Source organism: Salmo trutta, chromosome 10, assembly GCF_901001165.1.
Source record: "Salmo trutta chromosome 10, fSalTru1.1, whole genome shotgun sequence".
Taxonomy (NCBI): domain Eukaryota; kingdom Metazoa; phylum Chordata; class Actinopteri; order Salmoniformes; family Salmonidae; genus Salmo; species Salmo trutta.
The window spans coordinates 36,613,204-36,640,336 of NC_042966.1; the positions used below are offsets into that span (position 1 = coordinate 36,613,204).

At 43.6% G+C, this 27,133-nt stretch overlaps 1 protein-coding gene across 1 annotated transcript in view; it reads left to right on the forward strand.

The window, feature by feature from the left end:
* The window catches only part of LOC115200888 (ankyrin repeat and fibronectin type-III domain-containing protein 1), a gene marked incomplete at its 5' end in the record, with an annotated part of 65,134 nt that extends 41,277 nt beyond the window's left edge, over window positions 1-23,857 (forward strand). The window contains 6 exon segments of the mRNA XM_029764004.1: window positions 1,261-1,429; window positions 5,328-5,494; window positions 16,004-16,226; window positions 16,709-16,901; window positions 22,109-22,617; window positions 23,844-23,857. Of these exon segments, the coding sequence (XP_029619864.1) occupies window positions 1,261-1,429; window positions 5,328-5,494; window positions 16,004-16,226; window positions 16,709-16,901; window positions 22,109-22,617; window positions 23,844-23,857 (1,275 nt within the window).
* Between the last annotated feature and the right edge of the window lie 3,276 nt (window positions 23,858-27,133).

The window sequence follows — 27,133 nt, forward strand, 5'->3', positions numbered from 1 at the left end:
CTTTAGAGATGAAGAGAAAATAGAAAAACAAGGTGAAAATCTACCAGGACACAGATTGAAGAGCTGGAATGTTGCTTTGCTGAGTCATACCAAAATGTGTTGTGAAATCTGTTGTGAATGTATTGTACTGTTATGAAAATTATATAACTGTCTTAATTTTGCTGGACCCCAGGAAGAGTAGCTGCTGTCTTGACAGGAACTAATGAGGATCCATAATAAACCCCAGAAAGAGTAGATGCTGCCTTTGCAGAAACAAATGGGGATCCATAATAAACCCAAGGAAGAGTAGCTGCTGCCCTGGCAGAAACTAATGTGGATCAATAATAAACCCCAGGAAGAGTAGCTGCTGCCTTGGCAGAAACTAATGGGGATCCATTATAAACCCCAGGAAGAGTAGCTGCTGCCTTCGCAGGAACAAATGGGGATCAATAATAAACCCCAGGAAGAGAAGCTGCTGCCTTTGCAGAAACTAATGGGGATCCATTATAAACCCCAGGAAGAGTAGCTGCTGCCTTGGAAGGAACTAATGTGGATCAAATATAAACCCCAGGAAGAGTAGCTGCTGCCTTGGCAGAAACAAATGGGGATCCATAATAAACCCCAGGAAGAGTAGCTGCTGCCTTGGCAGAAACTAATGGGGATCCATAATAAACCCCAGGAAGAGTAGCTGCTGCCTTTGCAGAAACTAATGTGGATCAATAATAAACCCCATGAAGAGTAGCTGCTGCCTTGGCAGGAACTAATGTGGATCAATAATAAACCCCAGGAAGAGTAGCTGCTGAATTGGCAGAAACTAATGTGGATCAATAATACATCTCAGGAAGAGTAGCTGCTGCCTTGGCAGAAACTAATGTGGATCAATAATAAACCCCAGAAAAAGTAGCTGCTGCCTTGGCAGGAACTAATGTGGATCCATAATAAACCCCAGCAAGAGTAGCTGCTGCCTTGGCAGAAACTAATGTGGATCAATAATAAACCCCAGGAAGAGTAGCTGCTGCCCTGGCAGAAACTCATGTGGATCAATAATAAACCCCAGGAAGAGTAGCTGCTGCCTTGGCAGAAACTAATGTGGATCCATAATAAACCCCAGGAAGAGTAGCTGCTGCCTTGGCAGAAACTAATGTGGACCCATAATAAATTCAAATAGCATGTCTTTCTGCCCTAGAGAGTGAGTTTGTCTGTGTTTGTGTGTGCGCCTGCTTATTCTGACTGTGTTTAGTCCTCTTCTTATTCTGACTGTGTGGTCCTGTCTGATTGCAGGCCAAGCACTTCCGTATCTACACTCATGAGGTGTTGGAGCTGGGTCATAATGTTTCCTTTCTGCTGCTGCTGCCGGCAGCTGACGATGTGTGTACCGCTCCCGGACAGAGCAACCCCTACACACCACACTCCGGCTTCCTCAACCTCCCTCTTCAAATGTTTGAGCTGGGTACGTCTACGCTGACCACTGCTTTCTGTTAACTACCTCATCTTGTTAAAACATGGATTTTCACCCATCTCTCCCTTGTCTATCCCATGTTTCAAATATCTCTCTCTCTATCTCTCGCTCTCTCTCTCTTTGTTAGCCTTTGTTCCTCTCAATATGTCTCTCTCTCTCTGTGTCTTTGTGTCTTTCTGTCTGTCTCTCTCTCTTTGTTAGCCGTTGTTCCTCTCTATATATATCTCTCACTCACTCTCTCTCTATATATCTCTGTTCACCGCTGTTCCTCTCTCTCTGTTAATTCAGTTTCTCTAGATTCCACAGAATCCTCTCTATTCCCTAGGGACACTTTAAGTCATTCTGTCTGAGGGCTCCAGAGTACCACAGTGTAATGGCTGTTGAAGGGAGTAGACCAAGGTGCAGCGTGTTGAGTGCTCATCATATAATTGTAATAGAACACTTTAAACAAAACAAGAAAAACGAACGACAGCCAAACAGTTCTGTCAGGAACATCAACTAAACAGAAAGTAACCACCCACAAAACCCAAAGGAAAACAGGCTGCCTAAGTATGGCTCCCAATCAGAGACACCGATCTACAGCTGGCCATGATTGAGAACCATACCCGGCCAAAACAAAGAAATACAAAACATAGAAAAAACCAAAATAGAGAATAAAACCCTCTCTATGGCCAGGGCGTGACAGTACCCCCCCCCCCCCCCCCCAAAGCTGTGGACTCTGGCCGCAAAACCTAAACCTATAGGGAAGGGTCCGGGTGAGCATCTATCATTGGTGGCGGCTCAGGGGCAGGACGCAGACTTCGCTCCACCACTGGGTCACCCCACTTTGGTGGCGCCTCTGGAGTGGGGACCCTCGCCGCCGACCCCGGACTGGGGACCCTCGCAGCGGGCCCCGGACAGGCGGGCGACTCTGGGAGCCCTGGACTGGATGGCGACTATGGGAGCTCCGGACTGGAGGGCTACTCTGGCAGCTCCGGACTGGCGGGCGACTCTGGCAGCTCCGGACTGGCGGGCGACTCTGGCAGCTCCGGACTGGCGGACGACTCTGGCAGCTCCGGACTGGCGGGCGACTCTGGCAGCTCCGGACTGGCGGGCGACTCTGGCAGCTCCGGACTGGCGGACGACTCTGGCAGCTCCGGACTGGCGGGCGACTCTTGCAGCTCCGGACTGGCGGGCGACTCTGGCAGCTCCGGACTGGAGGGCTACTCTGGCAGCTCCGGACTGGAGGGTGACTCTGGCAGCTCTGGACTGGCGGGCGACTCTGGCAGCTCCGGACTGGCGGGCGACGCTGGCAGCTCCGGACTGGCGGGCGACTCTGGCAGCTCCGGACAGGCGGGCGACTCTGGCAGCTCCGGACAGGCGGGTGACTCTGGCAGCTCCGGACAGGCGGGAGGCACAGGACTCACCAGGCTGGGGAGACATGCAGGAGGCCTGGCTCTGGGAGCAGGTACAGGACTCACCTGGCTGAGGAGACTTGCAGGAGGCCTGGCTCTGGGAGCAGGCACAGGATTCACCAGGCTGGAGAGACATGCAGGAGGCCTGGCTCTGGGAGCAGGCACAGGATTCACCAGGCTGGGGAGACATGCAGGAGGCCTGGCTCTGGGCGCAGGCACAGGCACAGGATAGACCGGGTCCTGGAGACGCACTGGAGGTCTGGAGCGCACGGCCTGCACAACCCGTCCTGGCTGAATTGTCACTGTAGCCCGGCACGGGTGGAGCGCAGGCACAGGACGAACTGAGCCTTCCCAGCGCCCCGGAGACACAGCATGCAGAGCCGGCACAGGATACCCTGGGTCGAAACTGCACACTGGGGACCAGACGCGCTGAGCTGGCACAATCCGCCCTGGCTGGATGCCCACTCTAGCACGGCACATTCGGGGGCTGGTGTCGACCGCACCGGACTGTGCGTGCGGATGGGCGAGACCGTGCACACTTCCGCATTGCATGGTGCTCTCCACATCAACCGCTCCCCACGGTAAGCATGGGGAGTTGGCTCAGGTCTATTGCCTGACTCCGCCAATCTCCCCGTGTGCCCCCCAAAACATTTTTTGGGGGGCTGCCTCTCGTGCCTGCCTTGTTGATTCGCCTGTTCCTCCCAGTATCGGCGTTCCGCTTTAGCTGCCTCGATCTCCCACTGCGGACGGTGATATTCCCCAGGCGTTGGCCAGGGTCCTGCCCCATCCAGAATCTCCTCCCAGGTCCAATCCTCCTGTCCACGCTGCTTGGTCTTCTTGTGGTGGGTGGTTCTGTAACGGCTGTTGAAGGGAGTAGACCAAGGCGCAGCTTGTTGAGTGCTCATCATATAATTTTAATAGAACACTTTAAACAAAACAAGAAAAACGAACGATAGCCAAACAGTTCTGTCAGGAACATCAACTAAACAGAAAGTAACCACCCACAAAACCCAAAGGAAAACAGTCTGCCTAAGTATGGCTCCCAATCAGAGACAAAGACCTACAGCTGTCCCTGATTGAGAACCATACCCGACCAAAACAAAGAAATACAAAACATAGAAAAAAGGACATAGAATGCCCACCTTAGTCACACCCTGGGCTAACCGAAATAGAGAATATAACCCTCTCTATGGCCAGGGCGTGACACACAGTGCCATGCTGATCCGACCTCTGACCCCCACCCCCAGAGCCAGACTAGCCCCAGAGAGTAGTAGTACTGTCTTGTTATACACTGATAATATTCTGACAATATTTATGTATTTTATTAAACCTTTATTTATTCATGGTCCCATTGAGACCGCTGTCTCTTACAAATGTGTTTACAAATGCAGCATAAAATACAGAATAATAATTTAGTAACACAATCATAGCAATCGCTCCAGTCCACTTCTGCGGAGGAGGATGATGTTTATCAGCCTATATGTCTTGGTATACAGTGTTAAACATGACATTCTGATATATACTGAACAAAAATATAAATGCAACATGAAACAACGTCAATGCTTTTACTGAGTTACAGTTGATATAAGTAAATCAATCAATTGAAATATTAGGCCCTAATCTATAGATTTCACATGACTGGTCAGGGGCGCAGCCATGGGTTGACCTGGGAGGGCATAGCCCCACCCACTGGGGAGCCAGGCCCACCCACTGGGGAGCCAGGCCCACCCACTGGGGAGCCAGGCCCAGCCAATCAGAATATGTTTTTCCACACGAAAGGGCTTTATTACAGACAGTAATACTCCTCAGTTTCATCAGCTGTCTGGGTGACTGGTCTCAGACGATCCTGCAGGTGAAGAAGACGGATGTAGAGGTCCTGGGCTGGCGTGGTCTGCGGTTGTGAGGCCGGTTTGACGTACTCCCAAATTCTCTAAAGTTACATTGGAGGCGACTTATGGTAGAGAAATGAACATTCAATTATCTGGCAACAGCTCTGGTGGACATTCCTGCAATCAGCATGCCAATTGCACACTCCCTCACATCTGTGGCATTGTGTGACAAAACTGCACAATTTAGAGTGGCCTTTTACTGTCCCTGTGTAATGATCATGTTGTTTAATCAGCTTCTTGATATACCACACCTGTCAGGTGGGTGGATTATCTTGGCAATGGAGAAATACTCAGTAACAGGGATGTAAACAAATGTGTGTACAAAAATTTGACAGAAATAAGCTTTTTGTACATATGCAACATTTCTGGGATCTAGGCAGTGTTCCCCGGGCACCGAAGACGTGGATGTTGATTATGGCAGCCCCCCGCACCTCTCTGATTCAGAGGGGTTGGGTTAAATTCGGAAGACACATTTCAGTTGAATGCATTCAGTTGTACAACTGACTAGGTATCCCCCTTTCCCTTTCCTTTGCCTTTTATTTCAGCTCAAGTTGTGTTTATATTTTAGTTCAGTATATATTCCTATGTATTTATTTCTCTCTCCAGCCCATTTCAGTGCATACAAGGAGAAGTGCATGAGTCTGTACTGCCGCATGTCGTCTGTCTTGGACCTGGATGCACTTATTACCCAGCAGGCACTGCGAGAGGCCATCACGGACACAGAGGTCGCCACTGCCAAACAGAGACACCAACATATACTAGACTATACACAGGTAGGGAGATATATGTTAACATGTATTACAGGTATAGTTTATCTCAACCTGGTCTCAGAGCATTTCATATTATTCTGTACTCCATTTAATATGTTATGTTTCATTTCATATGGTATGTTTCATTTCATATGGTATGTATTCATTTCATATGGTATGTATTCATTTCATATGGTATGTATTCATTTCATACGGTATGTATTCATTTCATACGGTATGTATTCATTTCATACGGTATGTATTCATTTCATACGGTATGTATTCATTTCATAAGGTATGTATTCATTTCATACGGTATGTATTCATTTCATACGGTATGTATTCATTTCATACGGTATGTATTCATTTCATACGGTATGTATTCATTTCATACGGTATGTATTCATTTCATAAGGTATGTATTCATTTCATACGGTATGTATTCATTTCATACGGTATGTATTCATTTCATACGGTATGTATTCATTTCATACGGTATGTATTCATTTCATATGGTATGTATTCATTTCATACGGTATGTATTCATTTGCGGTTGTCCATCATCCATTTCGTATTGTATGTTATGAATTTTCAAAATGTACAATATGTTACGAATATTGCGAAATGTATTTATTTTATTTATTTATTTTTATTTAACCTTTATTTAACTAGGCAAGTCAGTTAAGAACAAATTCTTATTTACAATGACGGCCTAGGAACAGTGGGTTAACTGCCTTGTTCAGGGGGCAGAACGACAGATGTTTTACCTTGTCAGCAAGCTTGCTAACGTTAGCTAGGATAGGAGTTAGGGTTATGTTTAGGAGAAAGGTTAAAGAGTTAATTAAGGTTAGGTGAAGGGTTAGCTAAAATGGTTACGGTTAGGGTTAGGTAAAGGGTCAGCTAACAAGCTAAGTAGTTGCAAAGTAATTAAAAAGTAGTAAGTCGTTTTTCTGTATACGCCACGGTCAGTGTGAACCGAAGTGACTTGACACAACAAAATGTAGCTACAAACAAAACAGAGTTAAATGGTTCCATTCTGCCATGAGGCGTCTACGCTCTCAAAAGTGGAGTTAAAAGTTTATCAACTGTCAAAGTAGAATTACTTTCCCATTGTTCCTCAACTGCATAGTATGATATACCAATTTGTAGCTCTGCCACCTTTTGGGTTGCTAGACTTTCACGTTATACACCAACCCGTCCAACGCGACCATTTTTCAGTGTCACGGATTTACATTTACTATGTTTCGTCTAGTCTATGAGACCACTTATCTAAGGGAGGCTTGTAGTATATGTAAACTGGGTGAGGGCATACTGGAATACAGACAGTTATATGTGACTATATATTACAGATGGAAGCTATATCTAACTTGTGTAAGGCATTTGCTTCATAAAGTCACTTTACTGTTGCTTTCAAGTCTGCCACTTTATGAGAGTCTCTATTAAATCATTATGCTGTGAAATATATATATTTTTTTTTACTATTTCTAATACAAGCGCATGAGTCATATTTGACACATTCATCAAAAGAAAATTGTTACAAAGTGTATTTTTCATATCATTTATGTCCTATCCATTTTTCAGTAAATATATTTATCTCGCGCCAAAACAACTGTGCTAATAATCCAATTGGAGTCATTCTATTGATGCAGTAAAGTACAACTGCTAAGAGTAATAGCTGTTAAATAGCTTGTTTGTCTAACGGAAATCCATAACTACCCAACTTTCTCTCTCGTGTCAGAAAGCTGAATGCATGAAAGTAAACCCTTCTGGTCTTTTCTCTATGAAGAACCAATCCAGCTTTTGGTAATAGTGACCAACCACAAAACCACAAGTGTGTTTCTGTGATCTGAGAGTGAGTGTGTGTGTGTGTGCGGGCGGGCGGGCAGCCGGGTGCGTTTGTGTTATTAAAGTGGAGCGAGAGAGAGCAACGGGGGAAAATACCAATCATGACTGACTGAGAGGGAGAGTGTGTGTGTGTGTGTGTGTGTGTGTGTGTGTGTGTGTGTGTGTGTGTGTGCGGGCGGGGACATACAGAGACACATCCAGACATCCCCGCCCACACACCCTCCCTCTCAAATGTCTGTCTCTCAGTCTTTGTTTGTGTATGTATCTGTGGCGTGTGTGTGTGTGTGTGTGTGTGTGTGTGTGTGTGTGTGTGTGTGTGTGTGTGTGTGTGTGTGTGTGTGTGTGTGTGTGTGTGTGTGTGTGTGTGTGTGTGTGTGTGTGTGTGTCTGGCTGAACTGGGTTAGAGCAGAGAAGGTGACGTTACTCCATCTCATTGTACAGTTTGTTTAGACCATTTGATGATAGGATATAATATTCCCTTACTGTTGTATTGTGTTGAAGACCGGGTCAGTACTCTAAACATGTTAGTATTGTGTTGAAGACTGGGTCAGTACTCTAAACATGTTAGTATTGTGTTGAATACTGGGTCAGTACTCTAAACATGTTAGTATTGTGTTGAATACTGGGTCAGTACTCTAAACATGTTAGTATTGTGTTGAAGACTGGGTCAGTACTCTAAACATGTTAGTATTGTGTTGAAGACTGGGTCAGTACTCTAAACATGTTGTTAGTATTGTGTTGAAGACCGGGTCAGTACTCTAAATATGTTAGTATTGTGTTGAAGACCGGGTCAGTACTCTAAACATGTTGTTAGTATTGTGTTGAAGACTGGGTCAGTACTCTAAACATGTTAGTATTGTGTTGAAGACCGGGTCAGTACTCTAAACATGTTAGTATTGTGTTGAAGACCGGGTCAGTACTCTAAACATGTTAGTATTGTGTTGAAGACTGGGTCAGTACTCTAAACATGTTGTTAGTATTGTGTTGAAGACTGGGTCAGTACTCTAAACATGTTAGTATTGTGTTGATGACCGGGTCAGTAGACTAAACATGTTAGTATTGTGTTGAAGACTGGGTCAGTACTCTAAACATGTTAGTATTGTGTTGAAGACTGGGTCAGTACTCTAAACATGTTAGTATTGTGTTGAAGGCTGGGTCAGTACTCTAAACACATTGTTAGTATTGTGTTGATGTGCATTATTCAATCAATGGATTTGCCATCACCCCCAACTTAACTGACTAAATCGGCCCTGGTCAAAAGTAGTGCACTTTATAGGAAATAGATTGTCATTTGGGACATATTCGTCATCTTCACTTTATAGCCAATATTGTGCACTATCTCCTCTAATTTCCTCAATTTGCACAAATCATTGGCAATCAACCATTTAATTAAGTGGAACGAAGGAAAATACCTTGACAGAAGGAAAATGGAAGTTCAGTAAAAATCATTTGAATGATTAAACCCCATGACATTTACCTTGTGATGTGAAAATTATTAAAGCAATTTCACATTAAAAGTAATTGGGAAATGACAGATGCATCCAGGAATATCCTGTTATTATTCCCAGTTCTCCAGTCTCTCTCTCTCTCTCTCTCTCTCTCTCTCTCTCTCTCTCTCTCTCAATTCAATTCAATTCAATTCAATTTAAGGGCTTTCACAAAAGTGAAATTAACAATAAAAATGAACAGTAAACATTACACTCACAAAAGTCCCAAAAGAATAAAGACATTACAAATGTCATATTATGTGCAAATAGTTAAATTACGAAAGGGAAAATAAATAATAATAAATATGGGTTGTATTTACAATGGTGTTTGTTCTTCACTGGTTGCGCTTTTCTTGTGGTAACAGGTCACAAATCTTGCTGCTGTGATGGCACACTGTGTTATAACACCCAGTAGATATGTGAGTTTATCAAAATTGGGTTTGTTTTAGAATTCTTTGTAATCTGAGGGAAAAATGTGTCTAATATGGTCATACATTTGGCAGGAGGTTAGGAAGTGCAGCTCAGTTTCCACCTCATTTTGTGGGCCGTGTGCACATAGCCTGTCTTCTCGAGAGCCAGGTCTGCATATTTCGACCTTTCTCAATAGCAAGGCTATGCTCACTGAGTCTGTACATAGTCAAAACTTTCCTTAATTATGGGTTAGTCATAGTGATCAGGTAATCTGCCACTGTGTACTCTCTGTTTAGGGCTAAATAGCATTCTAGTTTGCTCTGTTTTTTGTTAATTCTTTCCAATGTGTCAAGTATTTTCTCATGATTTAGTTGGGTCTAATTGTATTGCTGTCCTGCGGCTCTGTTCACAAACACAAACAGACACCACAGAGCCCCAGGACCAGCTTGCTTAGGGTACTCTTCTCCAGGTTCATCTCTCTGTAGGTGATGGCTTTGTTATGGAAGGTTTGGGAATTGCTTCCTTTTAGGTGGTTGTAGAATTGAAGGGCTCTGTTCTGGATTTTGATAATTAGTGGGTATCGGCCTAATTCGGCTCTGCATGCATTATTTGGTGTTTTATGTTGTAAACGGAGGATATTGTTCAGAATTCTGCATGCAGTCTCAATTTGGTGTTTCTCCCATTTTGTGTTTTCTTGGTTGGTGAGTGGACCCCAGACCTCACAACCATAAAGGGCAATGGGTTCTATAACTGTTTCAAGTATTTTTAGCCAGATCCTAATTGGTATGTCAACTTTTATGTTCCTTTTGATGCCATAGAAGGCCCTTCTTGCCTTGTCTCTCAGCTCGTTCACAGCTTTGTGGAAGTTACCTGTGGTGCTGATGTTTAGGCCGAGGTATGTAGTTTTTTGTTTGCTCTACGGCAATGGTGTCTAGATGGAATTTGTATTTGTGGTCCTGGCAACTGGTCCTTTTTTGGAACACAATTATTTTTGTCTTACTGAGATTTACTGTCAGGGCCCAGGTCTGACAGAATCTGTGCAGAAGATCTAGGTGCTGCTGTAGGCCGTCCTTGGTTGGGGACAGAAGAACCAGATCATCAGCAAACAGTAGACATTTGACTTCAGATTCTAGTAGGGTGAGGCCGGGTGCTGCGGACTGTTCTAGTGCTCTCGCCAATTCGTTGATATATATGTTGAAGAGGGTGGGGCTTAAGCTACATCCCTGTCTCACCCCACGACCCTGTGGAAAGAAATGTGAGTGTTTTTTTGCTAATTTTAACTGTACACTTGTTGTTTGTCTACATGGATTTTATAATATTGTATGTTTTTCCCCCAACACCACATTCCATAAATTTGTGTAGCAGACCCTCATGCCATATTGAGTCAAAAGATTTTTTGAAATCAACAAAGTATGAGAAGACTTTGCCTTTGTTTTGGTTTGTTTGTTTGTCAATTAGGGTATTCAGGGACATTTGCTCAGTACATTTTCTTCACTGAAGAAATGTAAGAGTCTGCTGTTAATAATAATGCATACGATTTTCCCAAGGTTGCTGTTGACGCATATCCCACAGTAGTTATTGAGGTCAAATTTGTCTCCACTTTTGTGGATTGCGGTGATCAGTCCTTGGTTCCAAATATTGGAGAAGATGCCAGAGCTAAGGATGATGTTAAAGAGTTTAAGTATAGCCAATTTGTGGTTTGTAGATTTTTTAATTTCATTGAGTATACCATCAACACCACAGGCCTTTTTGGGTTGGAGGGTTTGTATGTTGTCCTGCAGTTCATTCAATGTAATTGGATAATCCAGTGGGTTCTGGTAGTCTTTAATAGTTGCTTCTAAGATTTGTATTTGATCATGTATATGTTTTTGCTGTTTGTTCTTTGTTATAGGGCCAAAAAGATTGGAGAAGTGGTCTAGCCATACATCTCCGTTTTGGATAGATAACTCTTTGTTTGTTTAGTGTTTTCCAGAAGTGGTTAGAGTCTATAGATTCTTCAATTACATTCAGCTGATTTCTGACATGCTGTTCCTTCTTTTTCCATAATGTATTTCTGTATCGTTTTAGTGATTCACCATAGTGAAGGCGTAGGCTCAGGTTTTCTGGGTCTCTATGTTGTTTGGATAGGTTTCTCAATTTCTTTCTTAGGTTTTTGCATTCTTCATCTAACCATTTGTCATTGTTATTCATTTTCTTCTGTTTTCTGTTTGACATTTTTATATTTGATAGGGAAGCTGAGAGGTCAAATATACTGTTTAGGTTTTCTACTGCCAATTTTAGACCTTCACTGTTACAGTGTAATGCTTTGTCCAGGAAGTTGTCTAAAAGGGATTGAATTTGTATTTACCTAATGGTTTTTTGGTAGGTTTCCACACTACTTTCCTTCCATCTTTAGTATTTCTTAATATTATCCAGTTCCTTTGGCTTTGATGCCTCATGATTTAGTATTGCTCTGTTCAAGTAGACTGTGATTTTGCTGGGATCTGATAGGAGAGTCAGTGGGCTGACTGTGAACTCTCTGAGAGACTCTAGGTTGAGGTCAGTGATAAAGTAGTCTACAGTACTACTGCCAAGAGATGAGCTATAGGTGTACCTACCATAGGAGTCCCCTCGAAGCCTAGCATTGACTATGTACATACCCAGCCGTGCGATAGAGCTGCAGGAGTTGTGACCCGTTTTGTTGGTTATGTTGTCGTAGTTGTGTCTAGGAGGGCATATGGGGGTGGGGGGCTGGGGGGGGGGAATTCTGTCACCTTCAGGTAGGTGTTTGTCCCCTGTTGTAATGCGTCTGTGTGAAGCTGGTGAGATGAGTCAGGCGCAGGACAGCAGGTATTAGTAATGAAAGCAATTTTATTAAAAAAATATAACAATACACGTCGTATAAATACAAGGCCACCAATATGGACCGCAATACAATAAACAATTACTCACAAACAAACATGGGGGAACAGAGGGTTACATAATGAACAAGTAATTGGGGAATTGAAACCAGGTGTGTAAGACAAAGACAAAACAAATGTAAAATGAAAAGTGGATCGGCGATGGCTAGAAGGCCGGTGACGTTGACCGCCGAACGCCCCCCAAACAAGGAGAGGGACCGACTTCGGTGGAAGTCGTGACACCTGTGTGCTGAGGGTGTCAGGTTCTTGTCCAGTTCTGGCATTTCGGTCGCCACAGACTAGTACATGTCCCTGGGCCTGGAAATGATTGATTTCCCCCTCCAGGTTGGAGAAGCTGTCTTCATTAAAGTATGGGATTTTAGTGGGGGGATATATAGGTAGCACACAGGAGGACATTTTTCTCTGTTAAGATCATTTCCTTTTGAATTTCCAGCCAAATGTAAAACGTTCCTGTTTTGATTAGTTTAATAGAGTGGGTTAGGTCTGCTCGATACCAAATTAGCATATCCCCTGAGTCCCTTCCCTGTTTCACACCTGGTACTGTAGTTTGGTGGAAGGGACTCCCAGCTCTCTGTAACCTAGAGGACAACCAGTGAGTCCATCTCCTCTATATCATGTTTCTTGTAGGATGACAATGTCTGTATTTATGATTTCTTTGGTGAAGTCCAGGTTCCTGCTCTTTGGGCCAAAGGCAGATGACCTGAGGACTTGGATATTCCAGGATGAGATAGTGAAGGCTTTGTGTTCCATAAAGTGACCATTGTTGTTAGTTGTGTGGTTTGTCCTCAGATCAGTAAGTGTCAGCAGACCCTGCTGAGCATCTGGTACTAGTGGGCTAGTGTAAGAGTGGGGGTTGGGCCTGTTTGCCTGCACACAGCTTGGGCATACAGTGGGGCAAAAAAGTATTTAGTCAGCCACCAATTGTGCAAGTTCTCCCACTTAAAAAGATGAGAGAGGCCTGTATGTGTGACTTCCATGTTGAAACCCTCTTTACAGGAGTGGAGGGCATGGGCAGGAGGAGCATAGGTCTGATATCTCTCTCTCTCTCTCTCTCTCTCTCTCTCTCTCTCTCTCTCTCTCATCCACGGCATTCTTTCCATCTGTGTCATCCGCTAGTCTCTTTTATGTGTATGTGTGTGTGTATGTGTGTCAGCTCTTCATACTCTCTCAGACAGACGCCTAATTGCTGCTTCATTCTCCTCTGCACATACACATACACAATAGTTACACATAGCTATATATGCACACATATGCGAGTGCGCTCACACACAATATCTGTCTCACGCACACACAGTTTGTGCAGTGCCTCCCAGGGGAGGTTTGGAGTAACGTAAAGTATGAGAGAAGGGATTTGGTGTGCAGAGGGTCATTACTATGGGCACAGTGTGCTTTCTATACTATAGGTTTGTCCCCCAAATGGCACCCTATTCCCTACATAGTGCACTACTCCTATGGGCCCTGGACAAAAGTAGTGCACTATATAGTGTCGTGTCTTTGGGCACCATTAAACTGAAGACATGTTTATCAAAATAACTCCCTGTAATTATTATCACGCGATTAAACTGATTCATCGTTTAACTGTAATTAACTAGGAGATCGGGGCACCAAGGAAAATATTCAGATTACAAAGTTATAATTTTCCTAATATAACTTTCCTATATTATAACATTATATATTATATTATATTATAGTATAGGCCGATTATCTTCTGGTTTAAATGGTGTATTTTACCTCGCATCCAGTCTCATTCCAAACGTTGTAAATTGTTGTATCTGCACGTACCCAGTCTTCACTAAGTCATCCATACATCAACTGTCTTAAAATCATTTATTTACTAAACAAAGTAATTCACAGAAAGTATACAAACAGTAATTATCGTCACAAAGAATTGGTAGAGTAATGTGCCCTAGTGGGCTAAACAGGCATGGCTGGTGTCTTGTTAAAACAAAGGGTCATAAAGGGCAGCTGAGAAGACCCTACAGAGTTGATAAATATTAACAATTGATATGCTAATCCTTTGCATATGAACGCTCACTCATTCGGGAACAATTGCAATCAATATATATTTACGCTCAGTGTGTCGTTGGGATCCTTGTTGGAGAGTTTTTGTCCTGTTGGAGAGTTTTTGTCCGCATTCTCTCTCTCTCAGTTAGAATGGATCTTTCAAAGTGACATTCATTAATGTCGTTATAGAATGGATGTTTCGTCGGTCTTCACGTTCAATGATATTAATTAATAGTCTGCAGCTAGAAATTCTATCAAAGACTTGTTATTATTCTGTCGGTATCGATAGTCTAAATGTTTAACCACGTGGTATGGTTAAAGTTCAGTAGAGGGATGCAGGGTCAAACCTATTGGCCAACTCGTAATGGAGTGGAGGCCTGGTCTGAAGAAAGTAACCCTGGGTGGGGGTTTTATTCGGAATGACAGAAAAGGTCTGTCTCATGACGCCAGGTCTTGTCTGTGTCCCTGGGGGCGTGCCGATGACTGAGTTAAGCTTTGAACAGAAATACAATTCTATCACATTAACATCAGTACATAGCCTCTCAACATATTCCAAATAGCTTTAATCTTATTAAATCATTGTATACAACCATTTAGATGCAAGTCCCATAGCTGAGGCTATTATATAGACCTTAGTATGGTAATATGGTACTATTGTCTCCAATGAGTATCACAAAATTGTACCAAGCGGACCAGTTCGTAGCTGGATTCTTCACCGATCTTTTACACCTTCTCCAGAACATAAATGTTGTTCGGTTCCCCAATTCTGTGAGTTTGAAGAATTTCCTTTGTCTCTCTATGAAACCCACTCTGTCTCAAGACTGTGGCCTGTTAGGCAGGACATTTCCTTTGGAATTTACGACCGCCTTCACAGGGCCTGGGTAGGGAGAGGTAGGTAGGGGGATGGTGTAAGGGGGAGGGGGTCAATTGTGCTCCCTGTACTCAAAGAGGGCAACGTCATGTCAATAGGGAATAGGGTGCCATTTGGGGGACAAAGCACACTGTATAGAAAGCACACTGTGCCCATAATAATGACCCGCTGCACACCAAAGGTTCTCAAGGCTGCTGTGATGTGATCAGGTGTAATCAGGACTATCTCTGCTGTGATGTGATCAGGACTATCTCTGCTGTGATGTAATCAGGACTATCTCTGCTGTGATGTAATCAGGACTATCTCTGCTGTGATGTAATCAGGACTATCTCTGCTGTGATGTAATCAGGACTATCTCTGCTGTGATGTGATCAGGTGTAATCAGGACTATCTCTGCTGTGATGTAATCAGGACTATCTCTGCTATGATAATCAACTATAACTAACTATAATAACTATGATAACGAACTATAATAACTATGATAATCAACTATAACTAACTATAATAACTATGATAACTAACTATGATAACTAACTATAATAACTATGATAATCAACTATAACTAACTATAATAACTATTATAATCAACTATAACTAACTATAATAACTATGATAACTAACTATAACTAACTATAATAACTATGATAACTAACTATAATAACTATGATAATCAGCTATAACTAACTATAATAACTATGATAACTAACTATAATAACTATTATAATCAACTATAACTAACTATAATAACTATGGTAATCAACTATAACTAACTATAATAACTATGATAACTAACTATAATAACTATGATAACTAACTAATAACTATGATAATCAACTATAACTAACTATAATAACTATAATAATCAACTATAACTAACTATAATAACTATGATAATCAACTATAACTAACTATAATAACTATTATAATCAACTATAACTAACTATAACTAACTATAATAACTATGATGCTTTATAACCGTGTTATGTGTATAATGATGTTTTGTTCTCTATTGCAGCAGCTGGATGAGATGTGGCAGGAGCTGCGTTGGATCACTGAAGCCCTGCAGTATGCCCGCTACAAGCATCCCAGTGGCGGTGTGCCCATCACCAGCCTGGTCAATGCCAGCAAGCCTGAGTCAGACCAAGGGGCACAGAAGAGTGACTCAGCATCCTCTACCATGGACTACCTACCCACACCGTCACCCTCACCTGAGCTACGATCCAGGAAGGCTGCTAGTGGTGAGGAGAATGACACACACACACACACACACACACACACACACACATACACATACACCATCTTGGCTGTCCATCGAAGATGATGATGAAGATGCTCCTCTTGTGGATGGGGGGTAGGGGTGGGTTAGCACTTCAAGACACACACACTCACATCTCTAGATACAGAGTATACAATAACAACAACAACAAAATCACCCTCACTCTCCACATACTGGAAGTACGTCAAGGATGGCCTTTATCTTAAGCTAAACACATACCCCCACTCTAGAATCATAGTTAGTTTTGCACACGGACACAGAACAATCTTATACATGGACTTTATGTGTCCCACTGGGCACACACTGGTTGAATCAATGTTGTTTCCATGTCATATCAATGAAATTTACATTGAACCAACGTGGAATAGACATTGAATTGACGTCTGTGCCCAGTGGGGTGTTTCTGACCCGTCTGTCTGTCTGTCTGTCTGTTTCCTCCCTCAGACTCCCAACTGGGGTCAGATGAGGACGGTTGTTCAGAGGTGTTCCTGCCAACAGACAGCGACTATGACTCCAGCGAGGCCTTGTCCCCCCGTGAGCTGGACCTGCTCTACTCTTCCCAACAGGACCTATCCCAGCAGGCTGTGCACGCCCTGGGAGGCAGCGCTCCAGACGTACTGCAGATACACGAACTAAGGTACAATAACGACATCTAACCCTGACCCTGACGTACTGCAGATACACAAGCTTATTAAGTACCACCTTTAACCCCTGACCATGCAGATACACAAGCTCAGGTATGAGAACAACCTTGTAAGAATATTTTAAGATAATACACAACACAGAGGACTAGAGGTAAATAGGGAATTAACGATCAATGGAAATCGTTGTTTTTCAGTTCAACATCTGGTTAGAATCTGTGTAAGGGTTTCAGTCCTGGACTCATAGCTACGTGCGGCATGATCTCATTGGTCTGAATCGTCTATACATTGAGCCTGAAACAGGACACTTGTTATTTGACCATTGGCACAATTTTACACAAGGAATTGTAATTGGTCAACCACAGGCTAGGGTTGAGGGTTATAAATTACATCCTGTCACTTTGTTCTGGGGAGAATCATTGAGGACCAGGAAGAAGGAACATCGACCATCTACTTTCCAGCATAACATCTATGATTTGTTATTTTTGAATAAACCTATTTTTCTCCCCCTGATTTGCTTTGGGGTCTGTGTTATTCAAGAATAACATCAACTGCTAACAACCTCTAACCCCTGACCCTGACATACTGCAGATACACGAGCTCAGGAAGAGAATGACCTCTAACCCCTGACCCTGAAATACTGCAGATACACGAGCTCAGGTAGAGAATGGCCTCCAAACCCTGACCCCGACACACAAGCTCAGCTAAAGATAGAGCTGCTACCCTAAAGAGCTACCACTTTTGTCCTGTCCAGTCCACTTGTGACCCCATAAACCTCTTCTCACCCAGCCCTGCCTTTCCCTGCCCCCCTCTCTCCAAAGATGTGTCCCTGTCCCCCTCACTCTCCAAAGATGTGTCCCTGTCCCCCACTCTCTTTTCCTCTATAATTTAATGTTTTGTCTTTTTGACAGAGCCTTGAATATCAAATCAAATGTATTTATATAGCCTTTCTTACATGTACAAAATAAAGTGTTTGTGTGTGTGTGTGGAAGAGAGATTGTGAGGGAAGGGTTGCTTGAGTGTGTGTGTGTGTGTGTGTGTGTGTATACGTACAGTATGTCTTATGGTTCTGTGTGTATACGTACAGTATATCTCAAAGTGCTGTACAGAAACCCAGCCTAAAACCCCAAACAGCAAGCAATGCAGGTGTAGAAGCACGGTGGCAAGGAAAAACTCCCTAGAAAGGCCAAAACCTAGGAAGAAACCTAGAGAGGAACCAGGCTATGAGGGGTGGCCAGTCCTCTTGTGGCTGTGCCGGGTGGAGATTATAACAGCACATGGCCAAGATGTTCAAATGTTCATAAATGACCAGCATGGTCAAATAATAATAATCATAGTAGTTGTCGAGGGTGCAACAAGTCAGCAACTCAAGAGTAAGTGTCAGTTGGCTTTTTCATAGCCGATCTTTGAGAGTATCTCTACCGCTCCTGCCGTCTATAGAGAGTTGAATATAGCAGGTCTGGGACAGGTAGCACGTCCGGTGAATAGGTCAGGGTTCCAGCAGGTCTGGGACAGCAGTTCTGGGACAGGTAGCACGTCCGGTGAACAGGTCAGGGTTCCATAGCCGCAGGCAGAACAGTTGAAACTGGAGCAGCAGCACGGCCAGGTGGACTGGGGACAGCAAGGAGTCAACATGCCAGGTAGTCCTGAGGCATGGTCCTAGGGCTCAGGTCCTCCGAGAGAGAGAAAGAAAGAAAGAGAGAAAGAGAGAATTAGAGAGAGCATATTTAAATTCACACAGGACACCGGATAAGACAAGAGAAATACTCCAGATGTAACAGACTGACCCTAGCCCCCCGACACATAACCTACTGCAGCATAAATACTGGAGGCTGAGAGAGGAGGGGTCAGGAGACACTGTGGCCCCATCCGATGAAACCCCCGGACAGGGCCAAACAGGCAGGATATAACCCCACCCACTTTGCCAAAGCACAGCCCCCACACCACTGGAGGGATATCTCCAACCACCAACTTACCGTCCTGAGACAAGGCCGAGTATAGCCCACAAAGATCTCCGCCACGGCACAACCCAAGGGGGGGGCGCCAACCCAGACAGGAAGACCACGTCAGTGACTCAACCCACTCAAGTGACGCACCCCCCCAGGGACGGCATGGAAGAACACCAGTAAGCCAGTGACTCAGCCCCTGTAATAGGGTTAGAGGCAGAGAATCCCAGTGGAGAGAGGGGAACCAGCCAGGCAGAGACAGCAAGGGCGGTTCGTTGCTCCAGCCTTTCCGTTCACCTTAACACCCCTGGGCCAGACTACACTTATTCATAGAACCTACTGAAAAGATGAGTCTTCAGTAAAGACTTAAAGGTTGAGACTGAGTCTGTGTCTCTCACATGGATAGGCAGACTATTCCATAAAAATGGAGCTCTATAGGAGAAAGCCCTGCCTCCAGCTGTTTGCTTAGAAATTCTAGGGACAATTAGGAGGCCCGCGTCTTGTGACCGTAGCGTATGTGTAGGTATGTACGGCAGGACCAAATCGGAAAGATAGGTAGGAGCAAGGCCATGTAATGCTTTGTAGGTTAGCAGTAAAACCTTGAAATCAGCCCTTGCCTTAACAGGAAGCCAGTGTAGGGAGGCTAGCACTGGAGTAATATGATCAAATTTTGGGGTTCTAGTCAGGATTCTAGCAGCCGTATTTAGCACTAATTGAAGTTTATTTAGTGCTTTATCCAGGTAGCTGGAAAGTAGAGCATTGCAGTAGTCCAACCTAGAAGTAACAAAAGCATGGATGAATTTTTCTGCATCATTTTTGGACGGAAAGTTTCTGATTTTTGCAATGTTACGTAGATGGAAAAAAGCTGTCATTGAAACAGTCTTTATATGTTCTTCAAAAGAGAGATCAGGGTCCAGAGTATCGCTGAGGTCCTTCACAGTTTTATTTGGGACGACTGTACAACCATCCAGATTAAATGTCAGATTCAACAGAAGATCTCTTTGTTTCTTGGGATCTAGAACAAGCATCTCTGTTTTCTCCGAGTTTAAAAGTAGAAAGTTTGCAGCCATCCACTTCCTTATGTCTGAAACACAGGCTTCTAGCGAGGGCAATTTTGGGGCTTCACCATGTTTCATTGAAATGTACAGCTGTGTGTCATCCGCATAGCAGTGAAATTTAACATTATGTTTTCGAATGACATCCCCAAGAGGTAAAATATATAGTGAAAACAATAGTGGTCCTAAAACGGAACCTTGAGGAACACCGAAATTTACAATTGATTTGTCAGAGGACAAACCATTCACAGAGACAAACTGATATCTTTCCGACAGATAAGATCTAAACCAGGCCAGAACTTGTCCATGTAGACCAATTTGGGTTTCTAATCTCTCCAAAAGAATGTGGTGATCGATGGTATCAAAAGCAGCACTAAGATCTAGGAGCACGAGGACAGATGCAGAGCCTCGGTCTGACGTCATTAAAAGGTCATTTACCACCTTCACAAGTGCAGTCTCAGTGCTATGATGGGGTCTAAAACCAGACTGAAGCATTTCGTATACATTGTTTGTCTTCAGGAAGGCAGTGAGTTGCTGCGCAACAGCTTTTTCTAAAATTTTTGAGAGGAATGGAAGATTCGATATAGGCCGATAGTTTTTTATAATTTCTGGGTCAAGATTTGGCTTTTTCAAGAGAGGCTTTATTACTGCCACTTTTAGTGAGTTTGGTACACATCCGGTGGATAGAGAGCCGTTTATTATGTTCAACATTGGAGGGCCAAGCACAGGAAGCAGCTCTTTCAGTAGTTTAGTTGGAATAGGGTCCAGTATGCAGCTTGAAGGTTTAGAGGCCATGATTATTTTCATCATTGTGTCAAGAGATATAGTACTAAAACACTTTAGTGTCTCACTTGATACTAGGTCCTGGCAGAGTTGTGCAGACTCAGGACAACAGAGCTTTGGAGGAATACGCAGATTTAAAGAGCAGTCCGTAATTTGCTTTCTAATGATCATGATCTTTTCCTCAAAGAAGTTCATGAATTCATTACTGCTGAAGTGAAAGCCATCCTCTCTTGGAGAATGTTGCTTTTTAGTTAGCTTTGCGACAGTATCAAAAAGAAATTTCGGATTGTTCTTATTTTCCTCAATTAAGTTGGAAAAATAGGATGATCGAGCAGCAGTGAGGGCTCTTCGATACTGCACGGTACTGTTTTTCCAAGCTAGTCGGAAGACTGCCAGTTTGGTGTGGCGCCATTTCCGTTCCAATTTTCTGGAAGCTTGCTTCAGAGTTCGTGTATTTTCTGTATACCAGGGAGCTAGTTTCTTATGACAAATGTTTTTAGTTTTTAGGGGTGCAACTGCATCTAGGGTATTGCGCAAGGTTACATTGAGTTTCTCAGTTAGGTGGTTAACTGATTTTTGTCCTCTGACGTCCTTGGGCAGGCAGAGGGAGTCTGGAAGGGCATCAAGGAATCTTTGGGTTGTCTGAGAATTTATAGCACGACTTTTAATGCTCCTTGGTTGGGGTCTGAGCAGATTATTTGATGCGATTGCAAACGTAATAAAATGGTGGTCCGATAGTCCAGGATTATGAGGAAAAACATTAAGATCCACAACATTTATTCCATGGGACAAAACTAGGTCCAGAGTATGACTGTGGCAGTGAGTAGGTCCAGAGACATGTTGGACAAAACCCACTGAGTCAATGATGGCTCCGAATTCCTTTTGGAGTGGGTCTGTGGACTTTTCCATGTGAATATTAAAGTCACCAAAAATGTGAATATTATCTGCGATGACTACAAGGTCCGATAGGAATTCAGGGAACTCAGTGAGGAACGCTGCATATGGCCCAGGAGGCCTGTAAACAGTAGCTATAAAAAGTGATTGAGTAGGCTGCATAGATTTCATGGCTAGAAGCTCAAAAGATGAAAACATTGTTGTTGTTTTTTTTTTTGCAAATTGAAATTTGCTATCGTAAATGTTAGCAACACCTCCGCCTTTGCGGGATGCGCGGGGGATATGGTCACTAGTGTAACCAGGGGCTGAGGCCTCATTTAACAATTCATCAGGCTTAAGCCATGTTTCAGTCAGGCCAATCACATCAAGATTATGATCAGTGATTAGTTCATTGACTATAACTGCCTTGGAAGTGAGGGATCTAACATTAAGTAGCCCTATTTTTGAGATGTGAGGTATCACAATATCTTTCAATAATGGCAGAGATAGAGGATAGAACCTAATGAATCTTTTTATCCTTTCCAGGTACAGCATCTGCCAGCCCAAAGACCTCCCTCTCTCCCCTGCCTTCCCCCTCTCCCCAGGCCCACTCCTCTCCCCCGCCTTCCCCCTATCCTCAGCCCCACCCCTCTCCCCTGCCCTCATTCTCCCCGAGACCACCCTTTCTTGCACCAAAATCCTGGAGGGTCTCTCCCTCTCCAAGACAACCCAGGACCAGCACTCCTCCACCCCCCTGCGGCCCCTAGCCAACCCCCCAACCAAGCGGAAGCTGCTGTCCAGGAGCCATGGGGCCGCTGGGGCCCAGCAGGGCTACTTCAGTGGGCCCCAGCACTGGTTGAAGGGCCACAGCGACAGCCACACTGGGTCCCTGTCTGAGGGGGTCTATACCAGGCAGAGGGACCCAGACCTGCCCCTGGATCTCCCATCCCCTCAGCGGGAGACATACGTTAGTCATGCTTCCTGTGTCCTGGAGGGCAGTGGGGCGGGGCAGAGGGAGCCCAGGCCCCATGTCAGGAAGATCTTTGTGGAACCGTGTAAGGAAACATCATCTGAGAACAGGGGCTGGGGAGAGGAGGAGAGAGGGATGGAGGGACGGGAGGAGAGAGGGGCAGGGGTGATGGTGGTTGTCACAGAGGAGGGGTCAGGAGAGGAGGCATATGAAGGAGCAACAGCCCAGGATGTGGACTCAGACGACCAAACGAACACACAGGTGTCAGAGATCCTCAGTAGCACACTCTAGGATTGGATGATAATCAGTAACACGTTCTAGGATTGGATGATAATCAGTAACACGCTCTAGGATTGGATGATAATCAGTAACATGCTCTAGGGATTGGATGATGGTTTAGCATGGTGCTCCAGGGTCTGGTTGCACCAGTTGAGCATAACAAAAGTAATGCACGTTCATGAGATTTAATGCTTCAAAATGATGGTTCCTAGGCAGCACCTGTTCGTAAGCTGTTCCCATCCTCGTGGTGGTTCTAAACTTACCATCACTTCGCAAAGCCCACCACTATGCATGTTTTCTTAACCAGAACTGGTTGGATCCATAAAGAATCACTGTGGGAATAGATATCACACATTTAGCATGTTATAATGTAGCATAAATCAAGTGTATTATTTTGCTATTGGCTCGCGCTAAGGCAACTCCAAAAGCCTGCGCAGGTTGTAAAATATGAATACGAGACTCATATCCTTTTGAAAATATAATCGCTATCATGATGACGAGAGTCCCAATTTAACCCTACGCCTGCTCCCTACTAGATGTAGAGTCTATGCCCATTCATAGCTCATAGAAGGGCTTACGACCAGGTGGTGCAACAGGTATCATTTGTAGGTCCGGCGAAGAGTGCGTTTTACATCGGACATAGAGTAACGATCCACTTACAACCCGGTGTAACCGGCCCCAGGATTGGACGATGCTCAGGTAAAAAGTCTAGCATTGGCCCATGTTCAGTAACACACTCTAGCATTTGACAGTGGTTCAGTAACGACCTCCAGGATTGAACAACGGCTCAGCAACATGTTCTTGGAGTGGACGATACTGAGTAACAAGCTTTTGAACGATTGGACAATAGATAATTGATGACATCTGGATGGAGCACTATCATTTTGGAACGTTACATACAGTACGTATCCCTCCACGTTGTATCCAAACTGCCACCAATGCACCTTTCCCTGTCTGTTCCTGCCTCTGTGTGTGTTTGCCTCGTTCCTTCTTTCATCGCTTTCTCTCTGTCCTTCATATCCCTGTGGACAGGCATGCTGAACTGACTCTGAGCTCGTGGACGTGTGTAGCTCACAGATGGGACAACCCTTGCTCTCTCTGTACAATGTACTAGAGACTCAAGTTGCTGGCCAACTGTCTGAACTGTAGAACTCAGAACCAAGCCAAGGCTCCAACTGTTATGACCTATAACCAATGCAACATGAACTAAAGCACTGCTTTACCTTTGCACTTGAATCTGCGTTGATGGCCGCAAGAGCTTGGAGTTGCTATTTCAATTGATGGGTATTCGTGGTACATTTGTCGATTTACATATTAGATACAAGCCTTGTGTTTCTCTACACAGCAAATTGGCCAGTGTTAACTAGTGTTGCTTTTTCAGTGTAGTGTTTCTAGTGTTGATTCAGGAGTTAAATTAGCACTGTAAATATTTAAAGAACCACAGTGTTGGGGTTAATAAAGAGAGTTGAACCAAAACCATTGCCATCATTATCATATTTCCCAGCATGCTCTATTGCAGGTTGAATTTTAGAATTGTTTGTTTAAATATCAATGTTTTTTGCATGCACATTGATTAATTGATGTTATTCTACTTAGTGCTCAGTGCAGTCAAAAATGTGATTTTCCAGTATTTTATATATATTTCCACACTATGAGGTTGGAATAATACTGTGAAATTGTGAAAATAATGATAATGCCCTTTTAGTGTAAGAGCTGTTTGAAAAGACTGCCTGAAATTTCAGCCTGTTTTAGTGGGATGGGGTTTTGGTGACATCACCAGTAAATTAGTTAATAGACCAATAAGAGAGTTCCAAACTACCTTGTCAATAATGGCTAGTTTTCAGTTTTCCCCTCCCCAGTCAGACCACTTCCAGACAGTCCTAGCTAAAGTCTTGCTTGAGAAATTGCTCTTTGCTAAGAAGCTATTTTTGTTTTCTTTTTGACCATTTTAATTGAAAACAATCACAGTAAGGTACTTAATTGTTACCCAGCAATTATTTGATATTGAGATAAAAACAGCTGCATTGGACCTTAAAAATAACATACATTTTTCTGAAATAATCTAATCTGTTACTTGGATTTAATGCACCCTTTACTGAAATGGTTGTTCCAGTTTAGATGGGTTAGGTAGTCTCACATCTTAGAATTCCCAACCCTGGAAGTCGGGTGAAAAAATGTAAACAAAATTGGATATCCCTGTGGCTGGATTCCAATAAGAATTACACATCACTTTGCAAGCCGGCATAATGTGACTTGCAGGCCTGATATGGAGTTTCAGGCTACTGTATGAGGGGAAACTAGGCCCTCAAAGTAAGGCCTTATGAAATATTTATGTTATTGTCTTATATAATTACATTTTAATGATAACATTAGGATCTCACCTGGTGAAGAACACAGGACTGAAAATGAATGATTGCAACAACCATGTCTCTGTCACTAACAAATACAGTCATGAGTGGTAACTACAATTCAATCGAAAGGCAAGGCACTCTGGGAAATATGCAAATAAGGCTTTACACTACGCAAAGCGTTAATTTAACTCTGAAAAGTGTTGACCCGTACACTTGAGAATTTGCTGTGTAGGTGGCTCAGCATGGATTATAGGCACCCGCAGTGAATGTACAGTCATGGTTTAAAAGTTGGTTTTCTGTGGTAATTAATAATGTGTCATTACCATCATGCTAAGCCGGTTCTTTTACAACAAAATGTCAACCGGAGTATCATTTAGAATAACAGTGACATTCTTCATACACTAAAACAGTCACTTTTCACATCTTTCTCAGACTAACAACATTATCTGAAGACCAGCATTTAATATCAAATCAAATTGGATTTTGTCACATGCTTCGTAAACAACCGTTGTAGACTAACAGTGAAATGCTTACTTACGGGCCCTAACTTGGCTATATGCACGGGGTACCAGTACCGAGGTAATTTGGGTAGATATGTACATATACAGTGCATTCAGAAAGTATTCAGACCACTTTATTTTTTCCACATTTTGTTAAATTACTGCCTTATTCTAAAATTGATTAAAAAATGATTTCCTCATCAATCTATACACAATACCTCATAATGACAAAGCAAAAACAGGTTTAGACATTTTTGCAAATTTATTACAAATAAAAACAGATGTCACATTTACATAAGTAATGAGAGCCTTTACTCAGTACTTTGTTGAAGCACCTTAGGCAGCGATTACAGCCTCTAGTCTTCTGGGTATGACGCTACAAGCTTGGCACACCTGTATTTGGGGGAGTTTCTCCCATTCTTCTCTGCAGTTCCTCTCAAGCTCTGTCAGGTTGGATGAGGAGTGTCGCTGCACAGCTATTTTCAGGTCTCTCCAGAGATGTTAGATCGGGTTCAAGTCCGGGCTCTGGCTGGGCCCCTCAAGGACATTCAGAGACTTGTCCCTAAGCCACTCCTGCATTGTCTTGGCTGTGTGTTTAGGGTTGTTGATCCTGACTAGCCTCCCAGTCCCTGCTGCTGAAAAACATCCCCACAGCATGAATCTGCCACCATCATGCTTCACAGTAGGGATGGTGGCAGGTTTCCTCCAGACGTGACACTTGACATTCAGGGCAAAGGGTTCAATCTTGGTTTTATCAGACCAGAGAATCTTTTTCCCATGGTCGGAGTCATTTAGGTGCCTTTTGGCGAACTCTAAGCGGGCTGTCATGTGTAAAAAAATTTAAAAAAGGGAAGCGCTGCTAAGGTACACAATAGTATGTTTTGGTAGACAGAAGCTGCTCTTTGGTAAAAGTAGGTAAATTGTTCATCAAAATGAACGGAGGACCAAGACAATACCATAAAGACCTGATTGGTGGAGAGCTGCAGAGATGGTTGTCCTTCTGGAAGTTTCTCCCATCTCTACTGAGGAACTCTGGAGCTCTGTCAGAATGACCATCGGGTTCTTGTTCACCTCCCTGACCAAGGCCCTTCTCCCCCGATTCTTCAGTTTGGCCGGGCGGCCAACTGTAGGAAGAGTCTTGCTGGTTCAAAACGTCTTCCATTTAAGAATGATGGAGGCCACTGTGTTCTTGGGGACCTTCCATGCGGCAGAAATGTTTTGGTACCCTTCCCCAGATCTGTGCCTCGATACAATGCAGCAGGTTGCCTAGTGGGGTGGCAGGTAGCCTAGTGGTTAGCGTGTTGGGCCAGTAACCGAAAGGTTACTGAATCCCTGAGCTGACAAGGTAAAAATCTGTTGTTCTACCCCTGAACAAGGCACTGTTCCCCGGTAGGCCGTCATTGTAAATAAGAATTTGTTCTTAACTGACTTGCCTAGTTAAATAAAAAAAATGCTGTCTCGGAGCTGTACA